The sequence below is a fragment of the Jaculus jaculus genome, chromosome 4 (genome assembly GCF_020740685.1).
Source record: "Jaculus jaculus isolate mJacJac1 chromosome 4, mJacJac1.mat.Y.cur, whole genome shotgun sequence".
Taxonomy (NCBI): domain Eukaryota; kingdom Metazoa; phylum Chordata; class Mammalia; order Rodentia; family Dipodidae; genus Jaculus; species Jaculus jaculus.
In genome coordinates, this window is record NC_059105.1 from 52,684,558 (window position 1) to 52,708,965 (window position 24,408).

At 36.9% G+C, this 24,408-nt stretch overlaps 1 protein-coding gene across 1 annotated transcript in view; it reads right to left on the bottom strand.

Moving 5' to 3' along the window:
* Nucleotides 1-5,341: 5,341 nt before the first annotated feature.
* Fam171b (family with sequence similarity 171 member B) overlaps nucleotides 5,342-24,408 on the bottom strand; it is a 65,696-nt gene continuing 46,629 nt past the window's right edge. The window contains exons 3-8 of the mRNA XM_004660273.2: nucleotides 23,676-23,768; nucleotides 21,974-22,132; nucleotides 16,928-17,098; nucleotides 15,405-15,521; nucleotides 10,213-10,336; nucleotides 5,342-9,922 (exon numbers count right to left, since the gene is read on the bottom strand). Coding sequence (XP_004660330.1) covers nucleotides 8,575-9,922; nucleotides 10,213-10,336; nucleotides 15,405-15,521; nucleotides 16,928-17,098; nucleotides 21,974-22,132; nucleotides 23,676-23,768 — 2,012 coding nt within the window. The 3' untranslated portion in view covers nucleotides 5,342-8,574. The remainder of the gene's footprint in view (nucleotides 9,923-10,212; nucleotides 10,337-15,404; nucleotides 15,522-16,927; nucleotides 17,099-21,973; nucleotides 22,133-23,675; nucleotides 23,769-24,408) is intronic.

Below are 24,408 nucleotides of genomic sequence, written 5' to 3' on the forward strand. Positions count from 1 at the left end.
TCCAGTGAGAACGAGTTAGAGGAAATGCCTGAGAAAGATTTCAAAAGAATGATTGTAAATATGTTCAAAGAGGTCAAAGAACAAATCAAAGGAATCAAAGAAGAAAGAAAAGAAGAAATCAAAGGAATCAAAGAGGAAATCAAAGAAGACGCAGGACACCAATTTAATGAAATAAAGAAGGCAATACAAGTCATAAATAAGGAAATAGAAATAATACAGAAAATCCACTCAGAATTACTAGCAATGAAGAGCACAGCTAATGAAATAAAAAACTCTGTAGAAAATCTCACCAGTAGAATGGATGAAGGAGAGGACAGAATATCTAAGCTAGGTGGCAGATCTAATACAGTCCAACAAAGAGAAAGACAAACATATAGAAAAGTATTAGTAGGAATTTCAAGATATTTGGGACACTGAAAAGATCAAATATAAGAATTCAGGGCATAGTAGAAGGAGAAGAATTCCACTCCAAAAGCATAGTGGGTGTCTTCAACAAAATCATAGGAGAAATTTTCCTCCAAATTGGGAAAGAGGTACCAATGCAGATATAGGAAGTCTTTAGAACCCAGCCAGACAAATCCTGGAATGAACCTCTCCTTGCCATATTATAATCAAACTTCCAAACACACAAACCAAAGAAAAAATATTGAAAGCAGTTAGAGAGAAAAATCAAGTTACCTACAAGGCAAGCACATCAGGATGACAGCAGATTATTCAACACAAACTTTGAAAGCCAGAAGGGCTTGGAGTGATTCCAAGTTCTGAAAGATAACAACTGTCAACCAAGGTTACTTTATCCTGCAAAGCTATCCATTCAAATAGACAGAGAAATAAGGACATTCCATGACAAAAGCAGGTTAAAGGAGTATTTGAAGACAAAACCAGCACTACAGAATATACTTGATAGAATCCTCCATGCTGAAGAAAAGGAAAAGCACACATATAAGGAACCTAGAAAAAACAAGCAATACTCAAATACTAGTTAACACAAGAGAGCACAGGTAGGACCAGAACCTCAAAAAAAAAAAAATGGCAAACATAAATACATAGCTTTCAATAATATCTCAATATCAACGGTCTCAATGACCCAAACAAAAGACATAGGTTTGCAGACTGGGTTAAAAAAGCAGGATCCTACAATTTGTTGTCTCCAAGAAACTCAGCATTCGACAAAGGATAGACATTATCTTAGAGTGAAAGGTTGGAAGACAGTGTTTAAAGCAAATGGGCCTAGAAAATAAGCAGGGGTTGCTATCCTAATATCTGACAAGGTAGACTTCAGTCCAACGTTAGTCAAGAAAGATAAGGAAGGTCACCTTATATTGCCTAAGGGCACACTCCAACAGGAGGACATTACAATCCTAAACATATATGCACCTAACATGGGGGCTACAAAATTCGTCAAACAAACACTATTAGAACTAAGGTCACAGATAACACCAAACACAGTGGAGGTGGGTGACTTTAACAACACACTCTCATCAATTGACAGGTCATCCCAGGAAAAAATAAACAGAGAGGCATCTGGACTAAATGAGATCATAGAAGAAATGGGCCTAACAGATATATACAGGACATTTCATCCATATGCTGCAGAATATACATTCTTTTCAGCACCACATGGAACATTCTCTAAAATAGATCACATATTAGGACACAAAGCAAATCTTAACAAATTCAGGAAAATTGAAATTATTCCTTGCATTATCTGACCACAATGGAATTAAACTACAAATCAGTAGCAAGAAAGGCTATAGAGCATACACAAAATCATGGAAACTAAACAATACACTACTAAATGATGAATGGGTCAATGAAGAAATCAAGAAGGAAATCAAAAAATTTATAGAGTCAAACGATAATGAGAACACAACAAACCAAAATCTCTGGGACACAATGAAGACAGTTCTAAGAGGTAAATTTATAGCCTTAAGTGCCTATATTAAGAAATTAGAAAGTTCACAAGTAAACGACCAAATGCTTCACCTTAAAGCCTTGGAAAAAAAAGAATAAGGCAAACCAAAAATCAGTAGACGGGAAGAAATAATAAAGATTAGGGCAGAAATTAATGAAATAGTAACAAAAAAAATCCAAAGAATTAATGAAACAAAGAGTTGGTTCTTTGAAAGGATAAACAAGATTGATAAACCCTTAGCAAATCTGACCAAAAGAAAGAGAGAAGAGACACAAATTAATAAAATCAGAGATGAAAAGGGTAACATCACAACAGATTCCAGAGAAATTCAAAAAATCATAGGGACATACTATAAAAGCATATACTCCACAAAGTATGAAAATCTGAAAGAAATGGATGATTTCCTTGATTTTTATGACCTACCTAAATTAAATCAAGATGAGATTAATCACCTAAATAGACCTATAACAAGCATGGAGATCCGAACAGTTATCAATAATCTCCCAACTAAATAAAGCCCAAGCCCAGATGGATTCGCTGCTGAATTTTACCAGACCTTCGAGGAAGAGCTAATACCATTGCTTGTTAAACTTTTCCAGGAAATAGAAAAAGAAGGAATTCTAACAAACTCTTTCTATGAAGCCAGCATCACCCTGATACCAAAACCAGGCAAAGATAGAAAAAAAAAAAAAAAAGGAAAATTACAGGCCAATCTCCCTCATGAACATAGATGCAAAAATTTTCAACAAAATATTGGCAAACAGAATACAAGAATATATCAAAAAGATCATTCACCCTGACCAAGTAGGCTTTATCCCAGAGATATAGGGATGGTTCAATATACACAAATCTATAAAGTGTAATACATTATATAAATGGGTTGAAGGACAAAAATCACATGATCATCTCATTACACACAGAGAAAGTATTTGACAAAATCCAACATCCCTTCATGACAAAAGTCTTACAGAGACTGGGAATAGAAGGAACATATCTCAATATAATAAAAGCTATTTATGACAAGCCTACAGCCAACATATTACTGAATGGGGAAAAACTGGAAGCTTTTCCACTAAAATCAGGAACAAGACAAGGGTGTCCACTGTCCCTACTTTTATTTAATATAGTTTTGGAAGTCTTAGCCATAGCAATAAGGCAAGAGACACCCATAAAAGTGATACAAATTGGAAAGGAAGAGATCAAGTTATCATTATTTGCAGATGACATGATTCTATACATAAAGGACCCGAAAGACTCTACTAGCAAACTGTTAGAGCTGATCAAAACCTACAGCCATGTAGCAGGATACCAAATAAATACACAGAAATCAGTAGACTTCATATATGCTAACAACAAACACACAGAAGATGAAATCAGAGAATCACTCCCATTCACAATTGCATCAAAAAAATAAATAAAGTACCTTGGAATAAACCTAACCAAGGAAGCAAAGGATCTCTACAATGAGAACTTTAAAACACTCAAGCGAGAAATTGCAGAAGACACTAGAAAGTGGAGAAACATCCCTTGTTCCTGGATGGGAAGAATCAATATTGTGAAAATGGCAATATTACCAAAAGCAATCTACACATTTAATGCAATCGCTATCGAAATTCCAAAGGCATTCTTCATAGAAATAGAAAAAAAAACAATCCAAAAATACATTTGGAATCACAAAAAACCTCGAATATCTAAAATAATACCAAGCAACAAAAATAAGGCTGGTGGTATCACCATACCTGATTTTAACCTATACTACAGAGCCATAATAACAAAAACAGTGTGATACTGGCACAAAAGCAGACATGTAGATCAGTGAAACAGAATAGAGGACCCAGATGTAAGCCCAGGGAACTATAGCCACTTGATATTCAATAAAAATGCCAAAAATACAAATTGGAGTAAAGACAGCCTCTTCAGCAAAAGGTGTTGGGGAAACTGGATATATACCTGTAGAAGGATGAAAATCAATTCTTCTCTCTCGCCATGCACAAGAATTAAGTCCAAATGGATTAAAGACCTTAACATCAGACCTGAAACTCTGGAACTGCTAGAGGAAAAAGTAGGGGAAACCCTTCAACATATTGGTCTTGGCAAAGACTTTCTGAATACAACCCCAATTGCTCAGGCAATAAAACCACAGATCAATCACTGGGACCTCATGAAATTACAAAGATTTTGCACTGCAAAGGACAAAGTGAAAAAAGCAAAGAGGCAACCTACAGAATGGGAAAAACTCTTCGCCAGCTACATATCTGATAGAGGATTAATATCTAGGATATACAAAGAACTCAAAAAGTTAAATAATAAGGAAGCAAACAAGCCAATCAAAAAATGGGCTATGGAGCTAAATAGAGCATTCTCAAGGGAAGAAATGTGAATGGCATATAAGCATCTAAAAAACTGTTCTACATCACTAGTCATCAGGGAAATGCAGATTAAAACTACCTTGAGATTCCATCTCACTCCTGTCAGATTGGCTACCATCATGAAAACAAATGATCATAAATTTTGGTGGGGATGTGGAAAAAGAGGAACCCTTCTACACTGCTGGTGGGAATGCAACCTGGTCCAGCCATTGGGAAAATCAGTGTGGAGGTTCCTAAAACAGCTAAACATTAATCTACCATATGATCCAGCTATAGCACTCCTGGGCATATATCCTAAGGACTCATCTCATTTCCTTAGAAGTACGTGCTCAACCATGTTTATTGCTGCTCAATTTATAATAGCTGGCAAATAGATGTCCCTCAACTGATGAGTGGATAATGATGATGTGGCACATTTGTACAATGGAGTTCTACTCAGAGGTAAAGAAAAATGAAGTTACGAAATTTGCAGAAAAATGGATGGATCTGGAAAGGATTATACTAAGTGAGGTAACCCAGGCCAAGAAAGCCAAGCACCACATGTTCTCCCTCATATGTGGATCCTAGCTACAGATGATTGGGCTTCTGTGTGAGAAGGAAAATACTTAGTAGCAGAGGCCACTAAGTTAAGAAGGAGATATAAAGGGAAGATAAAGGAAGGGAGGAGGGTACTTAATAGGTTGGTATTATATATATGTAAATAGAATGATTGAGATGGGGAGGTAATATGATGCAGAATGGAATTGCAAAGGGGGAAGTGCATGGGGGGAGGGAGGAGATTACCATGGGATATTTTTTTATAATCATGGAAAATGTTAATAAAAATTGTGAAAAGAAAAAAAAAGAAAAGAAAAATATTTGTCCATACTCAGCTTTAACAGTAAAAATTTGAACTCTGGAGACCTGAAATAGAAAACATTATCAAGTTCATTATCTAAGCAGGGTTAATTTTACCATGGGTTGCATAATGAATAAAAAGTAATAACCGACTAGTTACTATATTAAATGACAATTTGGGGAGGCAACTTGGCTTTTACTCAAAATTAGCAGCCTCAAGTCCATTTCAGATGTATTTTATTATCTTTAATGAACTTGTGTTTAACATTTTACAAATCTTCAGACTGCTACAGTTTCCAGCAGTAAGTATAGTAATAGCAATAAATACAATGAAATATGAGTTTTCTTTGATGGAAGAATACAAAAGATAGAAACACCTGGAAACAAGAAAGCCCAATGTAAACTAGAGATCTAAAAAGAAATCAATACACAAGTCCTGCAATGATGTCTACAAACACAGATGAGTAACTTGGACCGTGGCAATGAAGGTTTAATTTTGAACTTCACCTTTCTGGGAAGTTTAAGGGACACTATTTGAACTTAAGATCTCCAAAACTCCATGATATGTGTTGGTACCAGGGGATTCAAACATACAGAATGACCCAAAAGTGAATGACAAAACAAAGAAGTGTTCGTTTTCCTTAATATTGTGGTCTTCGTGGTACATTGTGTGTTACAAAAGGGCACAATCCCTATACAACTGCATAAAGTCATAAAAATGGATTTTATAAAGTTGCAAGGTCATATGTATTCAAAACTGTGTATAACTATGTTTACTACCTGAATCCATCAGGTAATTGAGAATTTTGCCTTTACAGTATATCCCAACTATGTACAAAGGATCCACAAACATCAACAATTTGTAACCAAAATTATCTAGGTTTATATTTTCAAAAAAATCATTGGCTTTCAATTTAAAATTTAAGAAAGAGTTGATCATTATTGGTTTGCTATCATTTGGGTTAAGAAGAAGTGGATGGCTTCAGTTTTTTTAATAGGAAATTTGTGAACTACTCACAAATGAGAAGTCATACTTTTGATCACTAGAAAAGATAAACTGTCTAAAAGTCTTAATTGAAAACAGCATGTGCAGTGTTTTAAAAAGTGTGAAACTAAAAAGTTCTAGGAAAGTCATTGGGATGTATCATCTTGTCTCCCTTAGACAAGAATGAATAAAATAACTGGGCATACTTGGGTGATATACTCATATGCCAATAATGTGTGTTTTGTTACCAGCTGGGAGAGGAAATATTTTTGAAGGTGGTGGGAATACACACTTAAAATGATGAGGAGATGCAGCATTTTACTATATAGTTTCTAACTTCATTCCAACATAAACAATTCATCAATATGTGCTGTTCTGAAAACAAATGTAAGCACACAGAAGAAAATATCACCTACATGCAAAATTCATTGTTCCAACATGAAACACTAGGTCTATGTATTTTAATAAGAACTGCACATCTGTCATATTTGGCTAACAAAGAAAGTGCACACTAAAGAAATATCCTCTATCCTTCTAATGCAAATCTGAATCAAAGGCACTTCCACAGAGCACTAACTCCTTAAACTTTTCAAATCCTTTTCATTCATGCTGCTTGTAATCTTTCTGTGTAAAATCAATTTTTAAAATCCCTTCTTTAATTATGATCTTATCAGTCCCCACTAAAAAAGAAAGCCTATGTATTAACCAAAACATGTATCTGTCCTATGGATGGGATATATATGTGGGTGTATATATCACACGCATAGTATTTTGAGTTTTTTGGATTTAAGTACAAACAGGCCAGGACAGTTATCTGACAGGTTAGATGTTTCAGTAAGTGATTATAGGAAAATATTGGCTGAAGTCTACTGTCTCCAGGAATAAAGTTTCTGCCTTTCATTGTACATCTATCTGCAGTTTTACAACGCAAAGGTGTCTGCCTTAGTTTCTTTTAAAAACTTGTTTAGGCAGCTTGACTCTCTGTTGCTCCTATGTGGCATAATAGGGGTGATAAATAAAGGGATTTTTTTTCCCCACTGAGAGAAATGGAAAGCTGCTGTAGAGATGTCTTCATGAAAACTTTAACTAAAATGGCATTGATTGTAACACAGCTTTTATTTTTAGGCCATGTGAATGATGCTTCAGGTTTGAAGACAGAATTTGAAAATAGCTCTAGAGTAGATTCACTCACACTGGATTCTTTGCCGTGATGAAAAGGATCATGATATGCTTCTAAAACTGAAGAGAGGGGGAGTTGCAAAGGTGAACTAAGGAAAATCTTTCCCTTGAAATTAGAACTATTTTTCTCAATCACCTTTAAAAAGTATCAACATTTTGAAATATAATCATCTTCAAGCTATTCTGAACATCAGGCAAATGGCCTTTCCTTTCTTGTCCACCTACATGAAATGTTTATTTCCTTTACCGCCGCAGCCTGCTATTTTTTGGGTTGTTCTTTCTTGAGAAACTCTCATATTATTTTTAAAATAAAATTGTAGTCTCTCTAGTGCTTACATTTGGAAGAAAGAAAAACCACATTAAAGCTGATTTTAGCTTTCACGGATAATGAACTTTTAAGTCATATCTACAACCAAGTTCAAAATAAAAATGATAGCATTCGTTACTCAAATTTCCACTGAACATATCAATACGTTATTAACTCTGCAAAGTTATCCAAAAATAGCCTGAGTTAGCACCTCCCTCTCTAACGAATAATGTTTCTTGCTCATCTTATAAGGGATTTTCATAAGGGTACAATAAAGATTTACTTTTGGAATGACATAAACTTCATAGTTTATCTAAATAAAGACATAATTTGTTTCTTAAATGCAAAGATAACATCAGTCCAAGCATTCATCAAATTTTTATGAATAGGCAGAAGAGGACTTAATAGAAACATTTCACAAAATGATGCTTGAAGAAGGCAGCTGCATTTCTAAATATTCCATGGGGTATTCACCAGGACAGAGGCAAAATTTGGGGAGCAACTTAATACAGACTTCCCTGTTTTACTCCTAAGAAAGTCTTACTGAGAAACCTTTTCAGATACCATCTTTACATTATTATACATTTTTTGTTTTTGTTTTTTGGTTTTTCTAAGTAGGGTTTCACTATAGCATAGGCTGACCGGGAATTCACTATATAGTCTCAGCCTGGCCTTGAACTCACAGCGATCCTCCTACCTCAGCCTCCCAAATGCTGGGATTAAAGGCGTGCACCACAAAGCCTGGCTATTTTACATTTTGAAAACTTGGGTAGTTCACATTTCAACCATAAATGAAAAGAAAGACCAGAAAAAGCATTCCTTGGCATCTTTCTTATTAGTGAATGACCATTTTACTGTCTGCTCTGCTTGTGACGCATCCAAGGACCATGGCATTGCTCAGTCTCAACTTCCTAAGTTTGTACTGCAATTTACAAGAAGCAGGAATACACATCATGAGAATGCAGACACCGCACCCTCAGCGTTAGTTTATGGGGATCAGTGGGCGTTCCTCTCTCTTCTTCCAGATGTTAGTCTTGCTCTCTCTTTTGGCTAGTGGTGGTGGCCGACCCCTTTTTTTAGTGGGAGATGTACTGGCTTCAAAATCCTCCATAGCGCTTTTTCTTCCAGGAGACTCTTCCCCAGGGTGTTCCATAATCACCCCACTTCCTCCGTCTAAGATGTGCCTTAACGCTGGGTCCTCCGGGGAGCAGACGGTGGTCCCGCTCTCGCTGCTGCTCAGGTCTAAATCTTCCAAGTAAAGGATCTTGGGCTGATGCACGCTTTTGATAAACGTTTTCTCCCTCTCAAGCTTCCTGCTTGAATGATGCTCATTCATGTCCACTCCAGAGTCGAGACTGGTGTCGTTGCTCTGGGTTCTCTTGCCCCTTTTCAGGTCTATAAAGGAGTGCCTCACTTGTGCAACTGGCTTCCCGTCAAGAGACACAAACCACGCCCTGGGATGGGGGCAGGGCTTCCCCTTGGACAGCTCCAGGAGGGTCTGCTCTGAAATTCCTTGAAGTTCTGATGAAAAGGGAGTCATTACCACAGCTTCATTTAAGGTCCCAGGAACAGAAACGGACTCTAGCAAGCTGTTTGAATATCGGCTCCAATCTGAAGTCTGGGAGGGCAAGCTCTGCTGACCTTCAAGGACAATATCCTCCTCTCTGGCATCTGGAGGCTGGCCGTGAGAATGCATTGGCAGTTTGGGCAATGTTTGCGTGAAGTTTTCTCTGTTTACTGGTTCCATCAATTGGCCATAGACTAACTGTCCTTTCCTTGGCAAAGTCGCTGACTTAGCAGTATGTAATTGCTCTGGTGTGGAGAAAAGGTCGGACGTCTGAAGGATGGCAATAGGCTGGCTGTAGATATGCATAAGCTGCTCCGGGATGTGGGAACGCCCATATACCTCCTCACTACCCGTGAGATACCTCTTTTCCTCTTGAGCATCCGCTAAGGATGAGGACAGACTGCTGTTCATATGTTTAGGTTGTTTGCTTCCTACACTGGGCTCCAAAGACTGGGTTGTATTTCTGGGGTAATTATTTTGATTGACTGAAAGAAATGAAACATCTTCATTGTAGATTTTAAAATTGTCCCGAGTTTTTACCATGGAAATTCTTTCTTCTCCATCTGCCCTGGGTGTTTCTTTTTTCTGAGGACTATAGGAGGTGTTCTTGGCATTAAATAACTGGGCCTTGTCCTCAGCTTTTAATGCCACTTTGACAGAACTGATATGATTTATGTGTGTTGTGGATGTTGTCTGGTCCCTCTTAAGGATCTCAAGTTTAGTGATATTTCTTTCCCTTTTCTGTTGCGTTCCACACTTATCCCTAGAATAGAAGAAAAGGCAAAAGCTACATAAAAGTTACAATCGATCTATCTATCTATCTATCTATCTATCTATCATCTACTTATCTATCTATCCTCTACACAGCCAATACTTCTATTACAATACATCTGGTTTTATTTCTAATCTATGTATATTAAGAGTAAATTATTTTATTAATTTATTAATATATTTAATTATATAATTTAACTTCATAGTGCATAGAATATAATAAAATGATGCTATAATTTGATAACTAACTTTCTTACAGACATAGATTAATGCTGTTCTTACCTGCAATAACAAAGCAATACAGCAAAAAATCCAATGACAATGACTACTGTTCCTCCTAATATAGCTGTAAGAAACACTGTGTGGTAGGCAGTTATGTCCTTGGAATCTTCATTTATACCTATACCTACATGATTCAATATAAACAAAGAAAACAGAACATATTATTTTAGTGCAGTTTTCATCTTTGTCACATCCTGAATGTAGCAGAGGTGTATGTGTATTAATTTGTTTTCCTCCCATGGCAGACTTCTATGTGGGTGAACTATGCCTTTCCTACTTTGAGATTAATCAACTGACTTGCTTTGCCCACAGGATCATGAACACCATCAACTAGTTTGCATGATTTCACTCTGTCTTCTTGATAAGGCACTATAAAATGTGAACTGTATATCACAGACAGTTACTGTCCTTCAACCTGCATTCTGGAAAGAGAAAATATATTGAAATGAACCAAACTCAGCCAAACAGTAGGTCAGTCAAACGAAACACCCATACAATGTAAGGAGTGAAGGAATGTTTGCTACATTAAAGTTGCCTACTACATAACTGGTGTCTGGATGCTGACAGGCTGCTCAAACAAAAACCCAACAAGGTATGTGGCACTGGCTTGTAAATCAGGCAGTAAATAGCAAGGAAATTGTTTTTGGAATCAATAAAAATGGAAACCAATGCTATATAATAACAAAAAATGGTGATGTAACTGGGTGAAATAATTTGTATGTATGGTTTGTACAAAGGTTTAGAGATAGAATGTTTTTAGTGAATACTGGTTATTGGTTGATTTGATTTTAAGAGATTTTTTTTTTTTTTTACAGTCTCAAACACACATGGAAGGTTTTCCAGAAGAGGTCATATGCTAAGCCACAAAATGAGCCCCATTTTACTTTAAATGATTAAATTTATGCACAGTATGTTCTTTGATCACAACAGAGTAAAATTAAAAGTGAGTAAGAGAGTGAAACTTGTGAAAATGCATTCTTATATAGAGAGTGAGCAACCACCAACAAATAACCAGCAAATCAAGCGAGAAGTTAAAATGAAGATGCAGCATAAGAAAACTTGTGAGATGAAGCTAGAATGGTGTTGAGCAGGAAAGTAATAGCTTTAAATATCTGTAATAAAGAGGAGAAAGGGAGCTTTGCACCTGCTTGCCTTCTCAGGTCAGAACACTTCAAACTCCTCCTCTTTCCTCATCATAATTTAACAAAGTCTCTCTAAGCTTTACCGTCTGGTCTATGGATTTAAATTCATTAAATTAATAAGATAAGAATCCAGGGTATCCTAACTTGTTGGTGTATTGACATATTGGTGTATTGACAAGAAACCCCAAAATGTCCATTTTATATTGGTATATTAGCCAGAAAACTCAGAGGATATCTTCTCTACAACTTTCTTTCTCTTGGAATTGGGCAGTTTCCGTTTTCTCTTTCTCCTTGCTTTTTAATGCTAATTCCTAATGCTAGTCTAAGAGAAATTCAAATTCCATCTGGGATTGCTGTGCTGGCTTTCTGGGCTCTTCCTGGACCTATGACCATCACTCTGGACTCAGAGGTCAGTACAAACTGAGTTAAACTGGGAAGGAAGCAGGGAGAGTGACCTTTTTAGTGTTCATCTCCTTGCTCTTTTTAATTTTTTTTAATTATTTATTTACAAGCAGAAGAACCAAACACAGAGAGAGACAGAAAGAGAATGGGCATGCCAGGGCCTCTAGCCACTGCAAACAACCTCTAGATGCATGCACCACTTTGTGCATCTGTCTTTATGTGGATAATGGGGAATTAAACTCCAGTTATATTTTGCAAGCAAGCACCTTAACCACTTAGCCATCTCTCCAGCCCTCCTTTGCTCTCTTGACCAGGGGAGACTCCCAGGCACACTTAATAAGGCTGAACTCCTGAGCTGAGAGGAATGGGCTGCAAGCTAAATGAAATTTTAAGGGGGATTAAAAAAGGGGGGACTGGAGAGATGGCTTAGCGGTTAAGCACTTGCCTGTGAAGCCTAAGGACCCTGGTTCAAGGCTCAATTCCCCTGGATCCATGTTATCCAGATGCACAAGGGGGCACACACGTCTGGAGTTCGTTTGCAGTGGCTGGAAGCCCTGGCGTGCCCACTCTCATATCAATCTCTCTCTCTCTCTCTCTCTCTCTCTCTCTCTCTCTCTCTCTCTGCCTCTTTCTCTCTCTGTCTGTTGCTCTCAAATAAATAAATAAAAATAAATAAACAGAAAAAAAATTTAAAAGAGGATTTGCCTAAAACAAGCAAGGATATAAGAATAGAGGGAATCCAAGAACTCTGGTACTTGAAGGATTCTACGTTGCAACTCCTTCCTGGACTCTACAATAAGAGCACAAAATGTTCTCAAGTAAGCCAAACTCAGAAGAGAGACAGAGGGTCCAATGCCTTCCTACTGTGAGACACACATGTACAGATGCTGTGGGGATGAGCTTCACTGAGGAAAAGCTGCTGACACAAGAATGGTCAGCACAGGCTACAGAGAATCTTCATGAAATAAATGCTACTAGGAAAATCTTATGATCATCTGCTTTGGTACCGCTAAGACTTCATTTTCCTAAGTATATACTAAATCTACTGTTCACTGTGAACTAGAATCTCATATGTATTCCAGGATGATGGAGTGAGATGATAAATTCTGTTGTTTAAGCCACCCATTTTGTATTAAATATTATGATGATCTCAGCAGACTAATAAAATATCCAATTCCCTAAGCTTCTAATAAAAAAATACTTGAATGAGTAACTACCCATTTAAAACTCACCTACTACTTATTATGTAAGCCAGACCTACCATGAAATCACTCATACTTCTACAAATACAGTATTTCTATGATTTGTGATATTCTTTCAGCATGGATGCTTTCCAAAAGCATCACTTAAAGTTATCTAATTCAAATTAAATGATAACACTATGTTCTCTTCTAGTGCTCTGGACCACCCAAAATCTTTTCAAACAGATTAGCTAGAACAGTATTTTCACCTGATTTAGAAAATAATATCAGTACTTATAACTCATAAAATGACCCTACATATAAATTGGTTGTTTCATGTATATTTTAGTGGAAGTACAACTCAGTATAAAATTCAAAAGTGTCTTAGATTATTTTTATTTAAAAAAGAAACCTAGACTTAATTGAAGTATTTCATTAAATATTAATTGTTTTTTTTTCATCCATATTCTTTCAGGATAATGCCAGGCATCTGGCAAGACTGCATGACATTCCATATCATGATCAAGTAAGTAAGCCTCCTCTGGCTTCTGAATACCTAATCACATAACTACTGACTTCAAATAGACATAAGAAGAATATCCTTCTTGGTAACACATGGCTCCTATTGCTCCTGTGGGAATATTAAATTTTAGTTTAATTCAAAAGAGCTTTTTTTAAAGCATGGTTTAAAATTCAATGTTAAATGAAAATAAAAATCTAACTGGTTTTAAAAAGTTGTTAGAAAAAAAATCTACCAATCTTTATAGTATGCAAAGTTAGAGGGTAGAATACTGCACAGAAGTGCATGTAAAACGTCATCCACAATGCGGGTGATGGTGAGTATTCAGATTCTTCTTGACCCATGTGAAATGACCAGGAAGCGGCCTCCTCACATTGCAAGGGGAGTCCATATACTTGAAAACTGAGACTCATGTCATACACAGTTGACGATATAGGAACGATATTGTATTCTCCAGTCTTCACTAAAATGACACTAAGAGTTTTGCTTTATTTTCACTCTGTAGGCACACAAACCTACAAAGTATAAAGTAAAATGACACAGACAACTACAACAATTTTCTAAAACCCAGAAAGGTAGCTTTGTAAAACTGGGGTTAGAGAAAGCCAAGTACTAACTCAGTTTATGCCTCCAATACTGAAATGGCCCAGAAAGTGCAGCGCACCTAGCCCTAACTTCCTGTGTGCTGGAGGGTGGCTCTTTAATCACAAGGATTTAACAGAGATGAATATGAATATGAATATGAAATGCTTGAAATTTTTGATAAATGTGTTGAATGAGATAAATGTATACTTTCCCTAGATTCAAGTTACCTAACTAATTTGATATCATGTAAGATCTAAGACAATGGCCATTCATTTCTGCTAGAATATGCATAGATCACTCCTAGTGGGGAATTCTTGGTGTGTAGCCACCAGCTTCTACCCACCTTCTGTCCAAAATGTCAAGTCAATGTCCATTTCCAATATCACCTATCTTCTCTTCAAGATAGTCTGGAGACACTATTATACCAGAGTCCTTCCTTCCCATGTCTCCTCCCAGAGATGTGCTCATAATCCCAATGTGAGCAAAGCAGATTTTTCTTTCTTAGAAAGATTGGGCACTGTGAGGAAGTGACTGGAGAGGCTGGAGCCAGAAGCAGCAACCAGGTGATGACGGCTACACTGGCATCTAGCCAGACCTCTGGGGCTGTGGAGATCTCTTCAGCCTTCCCTAGCATCCATTAAACTCCCCACATACTCTTAACTATTTGAAAAATTATCCTTAATGTTCCTGTTTCATATAACTAAAGGCTGTAACAGCTGGGTAAAGTTTATTTGTGAAAAGAATAAACTAGGAAAATACTTAATTGAACAAACTTCATTCTTCACATCAGATATTACATCTATAAAGAAGCACAGAATTCATAGAGATTAATTTTTCTCATGTATAGAAGGCAGAAAGTATCTGACATTGGAATTAGATATGTATTTTGCTTAGTGTCATATAGCCAATAATTAGTAATCCTTATTGCTAAACTAAATGTCAGGTCATATCAATTCCAGCATGACTGGACCAGTCTTTAAAAGTACTTCAGTTGGGCTAAGGAAATGGTTCAGTGGATAAAATGTATTGCCATGCAAGCCTGAGGAGCTAGGGTCAGTTCCCCAGAACTCATGTAGATGCTGGCTGTGAAAGCACACACCTGTGGTCCCAGAGTTGGGGAGACAAAGACAGAGGGATCCCTAGTGTTCATCACTGGCTAGTCTAACGAAATTGGTGAGTTTTAGCTTCAGTAAGAAACCCTGTCTCAAAGAATAAGGTGAAATGTTATCAAGGATGACACTCTACATCACACACATACATATGCATATGCACACACACATGTACCCACACCCATATGAATGACGATGCAGATCCATGCTATACATAGATAAATACAAAAATTACACTTCATTTGTACAGTACCTTTAGCTCCTGGAAGTGGAGCTGCTATCCAGTAGCCCAAATGTGGGGCATCATAAGTCCAAATTAAATGACCATTATGTTCCTTGACTATTCCCCAGCCATGATGCACCCAAGCACCTAAAAAGAAGGTAAGTGAGAAATACAGTTAGTCTTTATACCTTTAAAGCTGACAGGAGTCTCCTGGTTATCATGTGAAGAATACACCACAGAACTTTTCAAAGATAAAGCATAACATGACACCATATTAATAATAAATATAAAATATAGCATCATAGATATTATGGTAAATAGGTAATAGCATAATAAAAAAAGATTTGTCATGACCAAAGGAAATAAAACAATAAAAAATAAACTGATAGGACTGTACAACACGTATAGATGGAGATATCACCCTAAAGATGTGAGCAGTGCCAGGTGTGGTGGCGCACACCTTTAATCTCAGCACTTGAGAGGTAGAGGTAGGAGGATCAATATAAGTCTGAGGCCAGCCTAAGACTACATAGTGAATTTTCCAGGTCAGCCTGGGCTAGAGACCCTACCTAGCTCAAAAACAAAGCAAAACAAATAGATGTGAGTAGTAAAATACTAATTTAAGGTCAGGGATTATAGCTTCCTGGTAAAGTGTATGCATAGTATGCATGAAGCCCTAGGCTTGATCCCAGCACCACACATTAAACCCTCAAAAAAGAAATCCTAAATTCTTTGTCGCTTATCCTGGGATTTTGATTAAACACAGTATATATTTTATAGACTGATTTTTTGTTCATGTAAATATTATTATGTATTTATTTGTGTGTGTATGTGTGTGTGAGAGAGAGAGAGAGAGGGAGAGAGAGGGAAGGAGGGAGGGACGAAGGGTGGAAGCACAACAAGACAGTGCCTCTTTCCATTCCAGACAAACTACAGACATGTGCACCACTTTGCACATCTGGCTTAACATGAGTACTAGGGAATCTAATCCAGACTGGCAGGTTGTGCAAGCAAGCACACTTAACTGCTGAGCCATCTCTGCAGCCTTGATTTGCTTCTTGAGACATGATCTCACTTTGAACCCCCGAGTGCAACTTGCCATGTAGACCAGGCAAGCCTTGAACGAGCTATAGTCTTCTTGCTCCCCATATAGGTGTGTGTCACCATGTCCAGCACAGTTAACTCATTTAAACATTTTTAGTAAGTACAGATATAGCTTTTTCAGATATGTTAACTTTTAAAAATAACAATCTATTCCAATAAAATCCCAACTTTCATATAGAAAAAAATTCAGTAAAACCCAAAACTTTTCTGAAGTTTTATGCTCACATATGTAACACAGCTATGTACAAGCCAATGTGGTAAATAGTATTGGATTGTGTCAGCCTAATTTTCCCTCACGGTAATATTAAACATGGAAGACAATTATGGTCACTAGTAAAATGCATGAGATGCAGTTTTAGAGAAAACCCACAGCTGTATCAAATTCTAAGATGAAATACTCAAATATTCCAGAGAAAAATATTGCAACTATTTTCCTCTAGCTACCATACCTGTGTTCATATCAAATGTCCAAGCAGGTATGCGATCACCCATGTTTACACCATTTGTATACAGCAGTGGAAGAGAAACTTGAATGGAGCCTTCCACTTTTAATTCCTTTCCTCCAGAATATATTTTCACACAGATTGCTGCAAGAGGAGTCAATTCAATGTTTTCCAAACCTAAAAAAGGATAATTTATTGAAATCATGTAGGAACAGAGGTTGTATTTATGTAATAAATTATTATAAGTCTAATATAAGTCTAATACCTACTTAGTATAATTCACCATTGCTATATATTCTAAAATCAATTATTTATTAGCTATAAGGAATTTTAAATATATAATTTAAAGAAAGTTCAGAAATGCTGTATAATGTAGCATGGACACACTAGTGTAAGCCTAAGCTTTTAAACTCTGAGTCGCCTGATTGAAGGACAGTGAAATCCAACTGAATATTGCTTAACACCTAAAAAACAGCAACCAAAAATGAAAATAAAAACATTTCTTACTAAATTATTCTCATATAAAGGCTTTTTCATACCATATTAGTGAGGACAGGATCTGAAACATATGGCTCTCTTTCTCCCAGGGCTCAATATAAAAGGGAGTGTTAAAACTAGTAGATCCAGCTGAATATTTTCAAATATTGTTATTTATTTATTTGCAAGCATAGAAAGGTAAAGAGAAGAAAAGCAGAGAGAGAGAATGGACTGCCAGAGCATTTAACCACTGAAAACAAACTCCAGATGCATGTGCCACTGTGCACATGGCTTTACATGGGTACTGAGGAATGAAACCCAGGTCATTAGGCTTTGCAAACAAACACCTTAACTGCTTATCCATCTCTCCAGGACCCCTCCCAGTTGAATTTTTTTTTTTATTTTTTTTTTGTTTTTTATTTGTTTATTTGAGAGCGACAGACATAGAGAGAAAGACAGATAGAGGGAGAGAGAGAGAATGGGCACGCCAGGGCTTCCAGCCTCTGCAAATGAACTCCAGACGCGTGCACCCCCTTGTGCATCTGGCTAACGTGGGACCTGGGGAACCGAGCCTCGAACCGGGGTCCTTAGGCTTCACAGGCAAGCGCTTAACCGCTAAGCCATCTTTCCAGCCCCCAGTTGAATTTTTTAAATAAAAAGCACTCTTATTCAAATACAGTCATGAAGCAACATCGAACTTACATGATTATATGCTGTGAGATATACTTATTAATTCTATGCTTGAAAGTATTAACAAAACTTAGAGAAATGTAAATGCATTTATTCTCTGGGATTTTCAAAATTTTTTTTTTATTTATGAGAGAGAGACGGGGGCAAGCCAGAGCCTGTAGGCTCTGTACATTAAACTCCAGATGCATGTGTCACATGGTACACCTGGATTGACGTGGATACTGGGGAATGGAACCTGAACCTGCAGACTTTGCAAGCAAGAGCCTTTAATTGCTGAGCCATCTCCTCAGACCTCTCAAGGTTTTGTTTTGGGTTGGTTTGTAAGGATTACATACATATACATACATATGTATGTATATATAAGTATATATGTATATACATGCATGTATGTGTGTGTGTTGTTTGTGTGTGCATACACAAAACAGGTCCTTATCTAAAATGTTAGGGCAATTAAAAATTCTAGTCATGAACATAAGTAATATTATGCTAGTTGGAGACAGGAGGAGTACTAATTTGCCTCAAATAACTATAAGCAATTTAGTGCCTTTACAGTTTACTTCCTAAATGGCAACTGGAAACATGTCTTTCCTCTCAGATTTCCTTACTTTTGTTTTGTGTGTGTGTGTGTGTGTGTGTGTGTGTCTGTTTCAAAGAAGTGGGAGCCTAAGTTAACCCCTGCAGAAATATTAATTTCAAATATTAACAGTGAATTCAATTTCTAAACATTGAAAAGTCAAATAAAACAAAGTTAATAGAAAACTGGCTTTCCTGAGATTTTTAAATTTTGTTTATGGTTCCTGTAAGTATTCCTTCTAAAATATCAAGGGCTGCCTATAGATTTCTGTCACTCTGGGAAATAAAGTGAAAATACTACTAGGACTAGCAAAGTTACATATCTGTTTTAAAATATTTTGTGTACTAATTTGCAAGCAGAGAGATACTGAAATAGAGAGAGTATGGGTATGCCAGGGCCTCTAACCACTGCAAACTAACTCCAGATGCATGTATCATTTTGTGCATTTGGCTTACGTGGGTACTGGGGAACCAAACCCAGAATGTTAGGTTCTGGAGGCTAGTGCCTTGTCTGCTGAGCCATTATCTCCAGTTCCAAGTTACATATCTTAATATTTACAATGATTAAAAATATAGTTATCAATAATTGCATATTTGTACTTACTTCTTTAAATAATTTGATAATTTTAGATTTTCAAAATAATTTGCTAATACATTGGTGATAAGGTATCCTTTCTGTATATCATTTGTTTTTTTGTGTTTATCTATTTAATAAATATTTGTAAAGCCCCTAGAGGCATCACATATTGATATGGACTCAAAAGATACAATGAGTACAAGATTTCTTGTGTTCTCTACTATGTATACAGCATATATATGTGTGGGCAGATATATATGTATAGATGCATATCTTACAAATATGTATATTTATATATATGTACACATATATATACATATACACATATATAAAACAAGTTACTCTACTACCAAAAATCCTTTGTGCATTGCTTTAAACATGTTCAGACTTACTCACCACTTGAATGTAAATGATGATCATTTAAAAGGACAACACAAGCAGGAGTGGTGGCACATGTCTTTTATCCCAGCACTCGGGAGGCAAAGGTAGGATGATCGCCATGAGTTCAAGGCTACTCTGAGACTACATAGTTAATTCCAGCTCAGCCTGAGCCAGAATGAAACCCTACCTTGAAAAAAAAAAAGACAACACAATTTACGTGTCCAAGGATGGGTCCTTTCTGCAGGACATTTGAGCTGTGGCCTTAAGGAGTCACTCATGTAAAGATATCAAAGAAGAAATTTCCAGGAAAAGTTCAGTGATTACAAATGAGATGTGATCTCAGCAGGTAAAATACAAAGGCAGCCAAGAAGCTGGAGGATAGTAGAAGAGATGAGTACTACCAGGGACAGCCATGGAAAAGAATCTGTTATCACTCCTCTTACCATCAGGCCAATGTCTACAGGTATCAGTTGGGCAACTGCTGGCTTATTAAAAATTTTCAGTTAAATGTAAGATAATTTACCATAATAAATTTCTTAAACTATTACTAGTGTATAAACAAAGTAATATACATATTTTATAGACTACCACTATGTAGTCCAAATCACTATATTATCTAGGATAGTAAATATTAAATATCATATTCATAAACTAGTTATATGCATGAAGGCATATATATACATGGATGTACACATATACACGTAAGCCATGTAATTAACAGCACAATTTGAAGGATTTATCATGACTAAAGCAGGTGATGGAAGAATGTTGGGAGGCAGAACTCATTTGACCCCACTAAGTCTCTAGGGTCCTGTCTATGAATACCTTCCACAGCACATGAATTTCACATTGCGAGAGTATGAACTTATTCCATTCCTCTAAATGCCTTTATTTTGATCATCACTTTAACTCGTATCTCAAAGACCTTCTCAGGTGTCTTAGAGTGGTTTTGACAAGAAGCAGACTGTAGGAAAATTTGAGCATCAATTGATAACAGAGGTCATCCCAGGAAGCAGGATCTAGTAAGGACGTAGAAGCTGGCTGGGAATTACCACACCAAAGCAAGGTACAAGGAATATTCATGTATAAATTCTTTGCTATCCAATGTGAGGTCAAGAGCCCCTTTCTGGACCAAGGAATGTTCTCAGATTGTGACTTATCTGTAGAGTGAGGCTAGGACACTGAGAGCATCAGTTAGCCTAGGTTTAAAAAAGCTGTCTAATGTAAGAGCCAAAGGAAGGGTACCACTCCTTTTATACAACTGTCCGGACAGAAATTGGCCTCGATATCCAAAACCTCACAGTGCCTAGCAATCCCTACACAAGACCCTCATAATAGGAGAAAAAGATGATAACATCAAATTAAAAGAGAGACAAATGGAGAGAGGAAGGGGGTATGTCAAAGAGCAGAGTTACGAAGGGGAAGGTGGAGGAGGGGAGGGAAATACCATGGATTTTTGTCTGTAAGTACAGAAGTTGTCCATAATATATGTGTGTGTGTGTGTGTGTGTGTGTGTGTGTGTGTGTGTGTGTACATACATATATATTCCCAGCACTTGGGAGGCAGAGGGAGGAGGATCGCTGTGAGTTGAAGGCCAGCCTGAAACTACATAGTGAATTCCAGTTCCATCTGGGTAGGCTAGAGCAAGACCCTACCTCAAGAAAACCAAAAAAAAAAAAAGAAGAAGAAGAAGAAGAAGAAGGAGAAGGAGAAGGAGAAGGAGAAGGAGAAGGAGAAGAAGAAGAAGCTGTCTAACCAAGAAAGCTATGACTCTCACTTCTAGATGTCTCCAAGTAAAATGAAGCAAAAATCTAACACAATGAAGCCATCAAAATTATAGACAATCTGAGCCAGAGAGATGGTTCAGCAGTTAAAGCACTTGCCTCCAAAGCCTAATGACCCTGATTCAGTTCCCCAGTACCCATGTAAAGCCAGATGCACTAAGTGACACATTCATCTGGAGTTTATTTGTAGTGGTTGGAGGACCTGGTGTGCCCATTATCTTTGTCTATATCTCTTCTCTATCTTCATCTGCTTGCAATAAATGAATAAAAATATTTTTTAAAATTATAGGCAATCCGAATTTTAAACAGTGGAATCTCAATTGTGCTATAGTAAGTGATAGAAATAGTGGGACAAATGTATTCTTAAATAAATACAAAATTCCATCCTTCCTTACCTTTGAAATCATGAAAGTTCAACAAATTAAGGCTGTTGGCTTTGAAAAAGATAAAGTTTTAATGTTTACTTATAGTTATTGTAAATCAAAAGCAAAAGTACTTGCTGAGATCTATAAATTTTATAAATTTATCTCTCAACAAACATTAAAAAATAAATTAAAAATGAGAAAGTACCTGGTTTGTTGAGAGTTATCCCAGTTGTATACAGAAAATTGTCCGCTTTCAAAAACTGTTGCAGAACTGTAAGATACCCAGTCACATTGCTAATGTGATGGTTGTCAGGAAGCTTAATGAAAGCTTTTGAAAACTGAACACTAGGTTGAGATTTGGCATCTATAAAAAAGAAATCTCATTAACAAATAGAACAAATGCACATGAATTTTGCTTTTAAAGTTTTTACATTTAAGGACATGGTTATAAATGCTAGTTAATGTCACTAACATCTCATAGAATTATTATTTTAAATTCAGAAATAAGAAACACTCTTTTGAAGATTACACAAAGCCCCTTTATACTAAAGACTGCTTAGTTCTGTTACCCAGAATATCTTCAGGATTTTTTTTTGATCTTTCTTGAGGGAACTACTGAGGGCATTTCAATTCTGTAACAGGAGTAGAGTTCATGGTGCATGGGCATCATCTCTGCCAGAGCAGGTGGAAAACAGAAGCAGGAGAGTGAGTTCTGGAAAGGGGGTCTGGTTATCATACCCCTAAAGACTTCTCCCAATAGCATTCCTTCTCCAGCAGACTCCACCTCCCACGTTGTCACCAGCTGGGTACCAAGCACCCACAACACATTATTCTATGGGGGATACCTGCTTTAAACCTCCACACCCCTATGTAGCCATGTGCTTCCTATTTACTTCCCAACTTCTGCACACACCTCCATGTCACATTTTGCATTGTACCAGCATAATCAGTGCTTAATGCTTTGACATCAAGGGCGAAAGGCTCCCAGACTCATCCAGTAACTCACTCCAAGATTCATATAGCACAAGTTCAGTTTTGTTGTGTTTTTTTTTTTTTTTCCCCACTCTTGCTCAAGATGACCTGAAATTTCACTATGTAGTCTCAGGGTGGCCTTGAACTCACAGCAATCTTTCTACCTCTGCCTCCCGGGTGCTGGGATTAAAGGCATGCACCACCCTGCCTGGCTCCAAGTTCAGTTTTTATACAAATAATACTATTATATTGTATTGCTTAGTACTTCAGATATACACATAGTACCTTTCAAAAATGAACTTTCCTAGACGTTATTTTCATCTCTCTCTTACTGGACTCTTTCCTGAGGTCCTTTTGCCTTTACCACTCATTTCCGTTATACTTCATAGCTACACATTAATTCACTAATAAAACAAATAAGCAAATAGTTTTCTTTTTATGAAAGAATGGCATCATAAGCCTCAAAAGAGTCCCAGAATTCCCTAGATTCTCTTAACTACCAATTAAGGGGAGTGGAGTGGGAAGATAAGGCTGAAACTGTCCTCATCTTCATTGGTAAAGCAGAGAGGACTGGCTTGAATCAGGACCCCCAAAGCAAGACTTCCTGTGTCCTTTCCGTTGGGAAGTACAAGCAGCACAAGGCTGCCTAGAAGACTCGCCATTCCAGTCTCAGGCCTCCCTATACCACCAATAAGGATAACCTAGGAAACACAGATGGAAATAGCCTGCCTATTTGGGATGGGGAGTGAGGTCTAAAATGAGAAAATAATTTCCACTATATTAAATTATAATTTTATAGATAAGAACGCATTTAGATCTACTTACTGTCCATCCTAATCATCATTGACCAAGTTCCATTTTTTCTCATTATAATCAACAGTGATTCACTTACAAAATAAGTACTTTAAAGTGCTTCCTTAAAGCATTGAACTTACCAGCTAATTTTCCAGTAATCAAAACTGTGTCTTCAAATAGCCATATATTTGCTTGGCTTTGCGGGAACAGTGAGAGTGTAACTGATGAATAAACTGTGAAGTAGAACACAATTAACATGTCATGCAGGCACAAAATGGGAGATAGAGTTCTGCTACAGCATGTCCTAAGAAGTGGGAGAAAGCAAACTTCTGAATGGAAAGAGCAACTGAAAACAAGGGAAGAAAGAAGATATGATAGAAGGAAAAGCACAAGTTGAGAAGAAAATACTGGGTAACCACATTTTATTTTACTGATCTTTTCTTCTCTTAAAGAATTTTTTTTTTCCTTTAGAAATGCTATTTATAAAATAGATTCTTCTCTCTCGCCATGCACAAGAATTAAGTCCAAATGGATTAAAGACCTTAACATCAGACCGGAAACTCTGAAACTGCTAGAGGAAAAAGTAGGGGAAACCCTTCAACATATTGGTCTTGGCAAAGACTTTCTGAATACAACCCCAATTGCTCAGGCAATAAAACCACAGATTAACCACTGGGACCTAATGAAATTACAAAGATTTTGCACCACAAAGGACACTGTGAAAAAAAGCAAAGAGGCAACCTACAGAATGGGAAAAAATCTTCGCCAGTTATATATCTGATAAAGGATTAATATCTAGGATATACAAAGAACTCAAAAAGTTAAATAATAAGGAATAAAACAAACCAATCAAAAAATGGGCTATGGACAGCT